Source organism: Epinephelus moara, chromosome 17 (genome assembly GCF_006386435.1).
Source record: "Epinephelus moara isolate mb chromosome 17, YSFRI_EMoa_1.0, whole genome shotgun sequence".
NCBI lineage: Eukaryota > Metazoa > Chordata > Actinopteri > Perciformes > Serranidae > Epinephelus > Epinephelus moara.
In genome coordinates this window covers 23589619-23599879 of record NC_065522.1, presented here as the reverse complement: position 1 = coordinate 23599879, position 10261 = coordinate 23589619, and the positions used below count along the sequence as shown (strand labels likewise).

The window sequence follows — 10261 nt, the reverse complement described above, 5'->3', positions numbered from 1 at the left end:
CTCTCTCTCTCTCTCTCTCTCTCTCTCTCTCTCTCTCTCTCTCGATCTCTCATGTCCTGTTACTGCATCTTGCTAACTCGGCCCATCTGGATGTCACTAACTCGGCTTCTTCTCCGGAGCCTTTGTGCTCCACTGTCTCTCAGGTTAACTCATATCGCAGCGGTGCCTGGACAGCGTGACGTGTGTGGTTGTGTTGCTGCTGCTGGTCCTGCCAGATGCCTCCTGCTGCTGCTGTTATCATTAGTCATACTTCTACTGTTATTATACACATATGATTATTGCCACATATGTATACTGCCAGATATTAATATATACTTTCAACATATTGTACCACAGTAGCCGTAATTATAATCATAATATTATTACTTTCATTATTGCTGTTGTAAGCTACTGTCATTACCGTCTGTCCTGCATCTCTCTCTGTCTCTGTCTCTCTCTCTTTCTGTCTCATTGTGTCATACGGATTACTGTTAATTTATCATGTTGATCTGTTCTATACGACATCTATTGCACGTCTGTCCATCCTGGAAGAGGGATCCCTCCTCAGTTGCTCTTCCTGATGTTTCTACCCTTTTTTCCCCGTTAAAGGGTTTTTTTTGGGGGAGTTTTTCCTTATCTGCTGTGAGGGTCGTAAGGACAGAGGGATGTCGTATGCTGTAGAGCCCTGTGAGGCAAATTGTGATTTGTGATATTGGGCTTTATAAATAAAATTGAATTGAATTGAATTGAAAATTGAATTGAAAAAACGGTCAAGAAGTTGAGTGTGGAACTATGGACACTTCTCGCCCTCAATGGTCGACATCTTGGCTACGTAGCGGAAGGGGAGGGACCACTTTTCAAACTGGAAATGGAGGCCGAGGACTGTGCGACCGTGAACGTCGCTGCATTGTACAAATATACATGTGTTTTTTGCACTAAGCATCACTATACTGTTGTCGGGTATAAGCCAGCAGTATGTTTATTGGGTTAATTTAGCAGTCTGTAATGATTTGGTACCGCGAACGATAACGCTAATGCTAATACTAGTTTGCTAACTAGCTAATTTGCGGTCGTCATTTCCGGTCATTTACAATGGCCGTGTTTGGTTTGAGACAACACTACCCTGTCGAAATTTGGGCACTACGCCAATGAGTACATAGTGCGTATAGTATACTATATGGCAGTATGTGGTTTGAGACACACCATATGTGTCAGCCCTGTGATAGTCAGGGCTGCAAGGACACTAACTGCTCTGACAATTAATTTATAAATCCAACTTCCTTGCTCGTGCACTAACCCTAACCCTAGTATCACTTTTTGACTAGGCACATTTAATAAATTGTGTTTAAAATGTAACTAATGGCTTTATTAATGGTGAATCATCGACTAATAACTGATGCTTTATGAATCAGTTGTAAGTCAGTGGATGCTATGTTAAAATACTAAAGTAGAATTTTGATCTTTGGCTGCTTACCACACTGTAGGTTGTATCATCATGGGTATCTTTTAGTGACAGAGGAAGAGTCCAGAATGGATTAGTCTCTTCAATGATGCTGTGGCCTTCAGTACATTTTGTTGTGTATCTCAGCTGTCCTTTGAAAACCTTGAGAGAGAAATATAAATTATAACACAGCTTTCTGATTAGTTTCTGATTAGATTCTTATGGAAGCACATTGGTGCCACGCCAGGAAAAGAAAACATCAGTATATATGTTATAACATGTTTTTCATGTTTTTACAAGGTATTTTTTATGTTATAACAAGAAACCTTTTGTTATAACAAGATACGGTTTTACAAGATATTTTCATGTTTTCAGAAGAAACTTTTCTTGTTTTAACATTATGCTTATTTACTTTGCAGCGTGAAATGTTTCATGTTATAACGTGATCCCATATCACATTATAATGTGTAATTCTTGTTATTTTGTGATAACTTAACATATTGTTATAATGTAAAACGTATGTATTAAAGAGGAAATAGTGTTGGAGAACAGTTCTCTCACCTCAGAGGCCTGTGGGCTGACTTTCTGTAAAATCATCTCCAGGCATTCAGCTGCATCACGTTGCTGACAAACTGAAAATGATGTGGAAATTTTAATCCAGCAAAACATCTCAGTGAACCTACAGCTGCTATTTGACTTTCCCTCCTGTTGTTATTTAACATGTTTTTTTTTTTAACTGATCACTGGCAACTCACCGTTTTTAATCTTCAAACTCTTTGTGATATTTTCTGTTCCAGATGTAGTTTCTTTCAGTCTTTTAAAGAGGTTTCTCAGCTCTTCAACTGTGACCTGTGATTTTGGATTTAACCTTAAGGAAGATGGGAGTTTACTGATGACTGTCTGTTTAAATATTATAATGTTAAAAGTGTTACTCACAGACCAGAACGTCTGATTTTCCTTTGGACAGCTTACTTCCTCACCAAACAGCACCATCTCCTGATACACTCAGCTGTATCACTGTGTCTGGTTAATACTTGACATAATTGTCTTCCTGCTTCTATTTTCTACAGATGAAAGTTTCAAACCTGTCATGGATCTCTGGTGTCATGAAGAGAACTTGCAGGACACTGTTGAGGTAGCATGTGGCGCCCTGGTTGTACAGACCATAATGACCTCCCTGTGGCTGCCTTACTTTAATGGAAAGAAAATCACAGTGTCATTACACCATCTCCATTAACTTATAGACGTGCAAATAAATCAGAGTGGTAGGAGAGCACACAGAGCCGGACCGAGCACATCCGACACCCTAAAGGTTCTCCAACAACTTGTGTAAAAGTTACAAAACAATCCATTGTGGCTCACAAGAATATCCATACACTTGGAATAATAATACAGCTTGTTGGTTAATATGTTTCAACTGTAGATGACTGTTAGACAGCCGTGCCTCACAGTGAAAAGGAAAGAAGACAACAGGTGCAGCATAGTGAGTAAGCATTAGCCAGCTCACATGATTGCACAAGGATCCATGGGTAATGATTAGTTGTATCATTAATGTTGTGTACAAATGGGATTTATGAACAGGCTAATTTACCTACACTAATAATATGTTGGATTCATGTTTATGTGTATTAAACGTTATGTTTTTTGGGGGGGAAACCATGACATCATCAAACAGAAATGTAAATAAAATGTCAATAAAAGTGCTCATTTTGAATGATTTCCCATAGAATTGCACTTATTTTGCCATATTTAGCACTACTTAGTACTAATATAATAAGTACTTTTATGAAACCAAATACAGGTATATATTTTATCTGCACAGTGACACCTGCATCATCACCTATCATCCACCCAGTGGCCTGTAATAATCTTTTGTATTTCACCTGCATCTTTTTAATCACCTTTTCGTTTCTTCCTCTCTGCTTCTGTCACCTCATCCTGGGATCGTCTTCTGGAGCTGGCCATCTTTCCTCTTGAATCTTCCCCTGAAAGTGTTATTGCATTTTATTGTTTTATTCATGTGGAAAAATTCAGTTCCAATTTAAGTCTTGCAAATTGTTACATGCAAATATTGCTATTCACAGCAATACTTAAGGCCTCATGGCATGCAGTCCAGTCTAAGAGGTGCTAGGCTCACTCCTCAGTTGTACTAGATCTACTTGAAACCACAGGAGTCATTTTAAATAAAAATGTCTGAAAACGACAGCATTATCTTTCCCAACACCAAAACAAAGAAATCGCAAATATTTTTCTTCGAAATTGGTTATTTCTTCAGAACGTTAGATTTAATTCTAATTATTTGCCTAGTCATGCTCCTTTTAAGTCTCTGACTTGTGGCGAGTCTAATTGATTGAGATAATCTTGTGAAATTAATTGACATTTAGTAACTAAAACTTTCCTTGATGTGAATTCAAATAGCCTAGCTGGTTTCTATCGATCCCTTCTCTGCCACAAACCACAAACTGTCTCGGTAACGACATATTCCAGTACGGCAAATACCAGCATTTTCTTCAACAACACCCATCACAAAGTACTGAGAATGGTGACGTCTTAACGGAAAAGCACACAAGTTATCACTATTACTGTATGTCATTCACAAGTGGAAGAATATCCAGCATGGACTGAAGGATTTTAAAAAAAGTGTTCACTGACTGACAACTAATAATTATGGCTTATTATATAGGCTACACTATAATTAGCCTATTAAGCACTTCTCTGGAACAGTCCAAAAAGAAGTCATTAAACTTGCACCCATAGGCTAATTTCTGCGACTGTTCCGTAAATTATTATAAAAACAAATGCTCCGACAAGACCCCTACATTATTGTTTGGCATTATCTACAATGACACTTCGTATAATATTCACCAACTTATTCCAAGCTGTGAATGACACTTCACACCGATCACAGATAATGAGAAAAAAAACAAGCTAAATATCTTCATGACAAAATCTGCTGGTAATAATAATTTTACCGTGATAAAAGAACATTTATGCAAAGATCAGACAAAATGTGGGAATACTTACTGACAGCGGACCATCAGACAAGACATCGGTAAGTCCCAGTGGAGGATTGTTTCCTGTCAGTGTCAACCTGTCGCTCAGTGACAGCCTCCGTCGCGTCATGAGACTTGCTTATTACATTATAGGAAATGGGGCCGAGCCAGTTTATGTTTCAGGAAACCCACAGCATTTAAATGTATACTACACAAAGCGTTTTATAATTTTGATGATTAAACTTTAGCAAAAGGTTTTCCCCTGGTCTTTCTGCTTTGCTAATGCCATCGATAATTAAATGTTAAATGTCACTTTCTTTTTCATTTATTTTTTCTTTTCTTTTTATTCGTCCTTTCAAACAAAAATCTGAGAGGCTTTTTATAGTAGGATTACATTAGTGCATGAAAACTGTAAGAAAATGGGAAAATGCAAAATTTTCGTGATGTTATGTTGTTATTATTATTTCACATTTTAATTAAGTGTCACCTGTCTCAAACACTACGCCTATGCATGATGCATGATTTTTCGACTCTGGCAACAAGTACAGCAGCGCACAGTGAACCAAGACACAGTTCTAAAGTCAGTAGCAGAGGTGGTGTGAATGATAATATTCACAGTGTGTTTGGTTTGGAAAAGACACTGAGAGGAATCAGGTCATTCTGCATATTTGTTCCTGCCCATCACCAGAATGCAGCGCAATTACTGTTGCACTTTATTCTTTTCCAGTCACTGACTGAATATTATAACTACATCCTTGTTCTTGTTATTTCCTACCTACTGACATAATGTTGTCCAACTACTTTCAGGGACTAGGAGTTTCCCTAAAACACTTTTTGATCCGCAGGATGTCAGAGAAATACTTTCACTATTCTGTAGAAAGCTTTGAATCTTCAAACAAACGGACTTTGGGGTTGTCTGCAATAATTTGTGAATGCAAATTTATGAACGTCTGAAATGGTACAGTTTAGTGGTGTACCACAGGGGTCTGTTCTTAGACCCCTTATTTTATTTCATGTATATTTATAATTTGCTTCATGCAAATTATATTAGCCTAGCTCCTGCACATAAACAAACACACATTCAGTGTTTCTCACAACCACAGTGTACATCCTTGTGTCCAAAGTAGGGTTGCAGTGGTATGAGATTATCCAGCCAAGTAATCAATAATCAGAAATATCGCATTTTCATAATATCACGGTATTACAGAATTATTATTACCAGTCAGAATGACCCTTCAAGAAAGGGTTATTTAAACAAATGTTTTATAATTGAAACTTGAAACCATCATTTTAAAGATTGAGTGAAAGAAAAAGAAAGACAGAAAGTAAAAGTAAAGGTGAGATTCTCCATCCATCTGCATTTTCTTTCCAATAGCATTAAAACAAGCAAACGTACAAGGTGTAGTAACAGTCATCCTTCATGTCACGGTATACCTTAAATACGGTATACCTCTGCAACTTTAATTCAAGGTGATATTAAATTGTACAGAACGATATCTCTCCCTTTGGTTTTGTAGCAGCCACCAGTTAAACTAGATGTAATTAAGGTGACCACAGTGACTCTGGTGTAGTTACAGAGTAAACTCAATTCAAGATGCTGTTCCATCATTTTTAATTAGGTTACAAGCGCCAGTGTTACCAGTGACGACATCAGTGGTTGACACATCTAATTAAAATGAAACTTGGCACACTGTGGTGGTATGTGTGCACCAACACTTGACTTTGATTCTTCTCACACAAGTGTAGAATAAAAATAGAAAAACCACCTGATGCCACCTCCATTTAATTAGATGTGTAAACAATAAAGCAACACTTAACACAGACCTGAATACATCCTTGCTCTGGCATTATTCCATCCACCCAGTTACAGAATGTGTTTTAACTGCATTAATGTGAGGTACTTTTCTCTTCAACTCCAAAAATACATATATTACTGTATAATATGAATACTCACCCTGATTTAATTGTCCTTATATTATTGGCTTATTAGGAAGTTTGAATGAAATTAAATCTCACATGAAATTCCAGTTGTGATTGTATAAGCTTTGGCTTCTTGTTTGCATACAGGGCATGTATTTGAATGTATCTGACTATATTTTGATCCAACGAGGATCCTTTCAGGTTTGTCAACCAATTAGTAATTTATCAGTACATAAAAAAGTCACATGAATACATGATGATTAATCACCAAATGCAGATACTCAAACTAATCAGAAGTACAGTAAACAGGGATGGATTACTGATGGGGCCTACCAGGCACAGTGTCAGGGAGCCTTGTGGTCTTGACTTACAATGTGTCACTTGAGACACAAACCAACTACAAACTGACAGAAAGTGACTATGGACTCTCAAAATGACTGCAAAGAGACTCAAAACAACTACAAAGAGATGCAAAACAACTATACAATGACTGAAAATGACTATGGAGTCTCAAAATGACTACAAAAACACACAAAATGACTACAGATTTTTTTTTTTTACTTTTAGTTTAGTTTAGTCAGGTCATTTTCCAACTTGTAAAATTCAACTGCACTGATATAGACAATAAATAAACATTAAGTTAATGCTTTTTTTAGCATTAAAAACAAAAACACAAAGACCCAGAGGCACAAAGACATGCAAAGCAAATACAAAGAGACTCTAAATGACTACAAAAGGACTCAAAAAGTTGCAAAACAACTATAGAGGGACACAAAATGTCTTTACAGAGATGCAAAGCAACTACAAAGAGACTCTAACTGACCCGAAGAGACATAAAACCACAGAGAGATGTACGACAGTTCCATGCGCCCTCTTCTTTATTTGTCATACATGTGAAAGTTTATTTATTTATTTATTTTTGGGTTTAAGTCAGATAGAGTAGCAGAGGTGTGAATGATAATATTCACAGTGTGTTTGGTTTGGAAAAGACACTGAGAGGAATCAGGTCATTCTACATATTTGTTCCTGCCCATCACCAGAATGCACCACAATTGCTGTTGTACTTAATTTGTTTCCAATCACTGACTAATTATTATAACCACATCCTTGTTCTTGTTATTTCCTACCTACTGACATAATGTTGTCCAACTACTTTCAGGGACTAGGAGTTTCCCCAAAACACTTTTTGATCAGCAGGATGTCAGAGAAATACTTTCACTGTTCTATAGAAAGCTTTGAATCTTCAAACAAACGAACTTTGGGGTTGTCTGCAATAATTTGTGAATGCAAATTTATGGACATCTGAAATGGTACAGTTTAGTGGTGTACCACAGGGGTCTGTTCTCAGACTCCTTATTCTATTTCATGTATATTTATAATTTTCTTCATGCTAATTATACTAGCCTACGTCTTACGTCTATGTGCAGTGGTTTTACATGTGCTTGTCACTTCAGGCTACAAAGTTGATTAAATAAGGTTAAATAGTCCCACCAAAGATGCTGTAAACTGATGGGAGAATGGAGTAAGAAGCTTAGACGTGTATTCATTCCAATTACAGGGCCTCGAAAGAGTCCTGTATTGTTATTTTTTGTCACTACTAAAAGGTGCAAAACAACAACAAAAAGAGGTCAATATAAACATATAAGAGCATTACATTTGTTTTTACATTTTAGTGTTACTTTTGACATCTCAATATATAACTGGTCACATCGTGTGTCTCTTTATCTCCATGTCCCTCCGCGTCTTCATCACATCAGGAGCCTCCAGGCAGCATCAGCAGCGTCTGGATGTTGGACATGTGCCGGACCCCATAGGACAACAGCAGGGAGGAGTCTTCCATCATCTGGGTTTTGTACACCACCCGGATGTCACCCTCTAGGAGACATAAAGAGACTTAACTCAGGGCTCGCTGACGGAAGAGGAGGGGATTTGGTATAAATATTTTAATAAAAAAATATTATAAATAAAAACATAATTTCAAATTAATAGAAAAAAAACATGGTTACGCTCAGTAACCATCAGAAAGCTTTCTTTGTTTTTAACAAAAAACATGATGATGATACTACTTCTACTACTAATAATAATAATAATAATAATAGTAACAATAACCATTATTATTATTACTATTATTATCATTATCATTTTTATTATTCAAAGTAGCCTATGCATTAACGAAATTCCAAACATCGTTTTTATTTTGTAGTTTTTGATTGGCTTAGCCCATTTATGTTTCAGGAAACCACACACACACACACTTATTATTATTGTTACTATTATTATTTTATTTTATTTTTTAGCATATCTGTACATTTTTATATTAAGCTTTGCATACAATCATAAACAGGCTATAAAATGAAGAAGGAAGGTGTTAAACGTACTTATGTCAAATTTGTCAGTAATGATCCCTTTCAGGTCCTGCACAGTCATCTTCTTCAGCTGCTCCTCAGTGTCGCACAGGTCGATGATCTTCTCCTCTCCCCTGGGTCCATTTACTTTGAGCTGGATCACCATTTGGCTGCTGAGCCTGTTCAGTGAGGACTGTGTGAGGTGTGTTTGCTCAGGTGCAGAGGATCTGGAATGAAACTAGAATGCTGATGCGAGGTTTTTATGGACGCCTCATAGGGCAACTGAAAAATCACATGACTTCAAAGACAAATCACACGTGGGTGAAACCTCTGTTCACTCCACTGTTGTTTTGGAGAAGGAGACAAGATGGGCTCAAAGCTGACAGCTGAGCAGAGAAAGAGTGAGTCTGGACCACCGAGCAGCAGTTTGACAACTCAACAGAAGAAGAGTGACTCTGGACAAGTGAGTAATTTAACAACGAAACAGAAGAGGAGTGATGCTGGACAACTGAGCAATTTAACAACAAAACAGAGGAGGAGTGACACTGGACAACCGCGCAATTTAGCAGCTCAACAGAATAGAAGTGATCCTGGACAACTGAGCAACAGTGTTGCAGCTGAACAGGAGAAGTGTTATAACGTCAACGACAACACACTTTCTTTTGTTGATGGAGATGATGATATGGCTGTAAGTAGCCAAGTTGATTTCAAATTTATTGAGGTAAAGAATATTCATATCCTCATCTTTGATCGGATCGACTGCTGTCTATGACTCATGTCTTCACATTATTAAGCTCTCAGGAGTTTAGTCTCTCAGAGCAAAGATGTCCTGTGGTCATGCTGTCACCCCGATGTCTCTCACCAACTGGTGTCGCAGGTTGCTGGACCAGGTAATGTATCAATGAATCTTCACAACAAAAGTCAAACAGTTGGCAAAAAACAATCTAAAAAATTTAGTAAAGGTCCAGTGTGTAGGATTTAGGGGGATATACTGGCATAAATGGAATATAAAAAGTATGTGTTCTTTCGTGTATGCTTGCCTGGAAATAACGCAATTTATACTTCTGTGTTGAATCGACGCTGTACCCAGTCAATCAAATAGTTTTTTGGTAAACCCTCTCTCTGAGGCCGTAAGTGAATTGCAGACAGCATCAACATCAGCCTTATTAACAGGCTATGTACCACAGTCTTTTAAGGTAGCTGTAATTAAACCTCTGGATCCACCCTGGATCCAGAGGTGTTAGCCAACTATAGACCAATATCTAATCTTCCCTTTATGTCAAAGATCCTTGAGAAAGTAGTCGCAGACCAGCTGTGTGATTTTCTCCATGATAATAATTTATTTGAGGAATTTCAGTCAGGATTTAGAGCGCATCATAGCACTGAGACAGCACTAGTTAAAATTACAAATGACCTTNTTATTTGAGGAATTTCAGTCAGGATTTAGAGCGCATCATAGCACTGAGACAGCACTAGTTAAAATTACAAATGACCTTCTGATTGCTTCAGACAAAGGACTTGTCTCTGTACTTGTTTTATTAGATCTTAGTGCAGCGTTTGACACAATTGACTATCAAATTCTA

The 10261-nt window shown here is 37.4% G+C and overlaps 2 protein-coding genes across 2 annotated transcripts in view; one reads left to right on the top strand and one right to left on the bottom strand.

Moving 5' to 3' along the window:
* The window catches only part of LOC126403796 (ubiquitin carboxyl-terminal hydrolase 47-like), a 38616-nt gene extending 34065 nt beyond the window's left edge, over nucleotides 1-4551 (bottom strand). The window contains exons 1-6 of the mRNA XM_050066585.1: nucleotides 4445-4551; nucleotides 3322-3405; nucleotides 2506-2611; nucleotides 2176-2288; nucleotides 1982-2052; nucleotides 1454-1582 (exon numbers count right to left, since the gene is read on the bottom strand). Of these exons, the coding sequence (XP_049922542.1) occupies nucleotides 1454-1582; nucleotides 1982-2052; nucleotides 2176-2288; nucleotides 2506-2611; nucleotides 3322-3385 (483 nt within the window). The 5' untranslated portion in view covers nucleotides 3386-3405; nucleotides 4445-4551. The remainder of the gene's footprint in view (nucleotides 1-1453; nucleotides 1583-1981; nucleotides 2053-2175; nucleotides 2289-2505; nucleotides 2612-3321; nucleotides 3406-4444) is intronic.
* Nucleotides 1-10261, top strand: part of LOC126403804 (E3 ubiquitin-protein ligase ARIH2-like) — a 39809-nt gene that overhangs the window by 13249 nt on the left and 16299 nt on the right. The window lies entirely within an intron of this gene.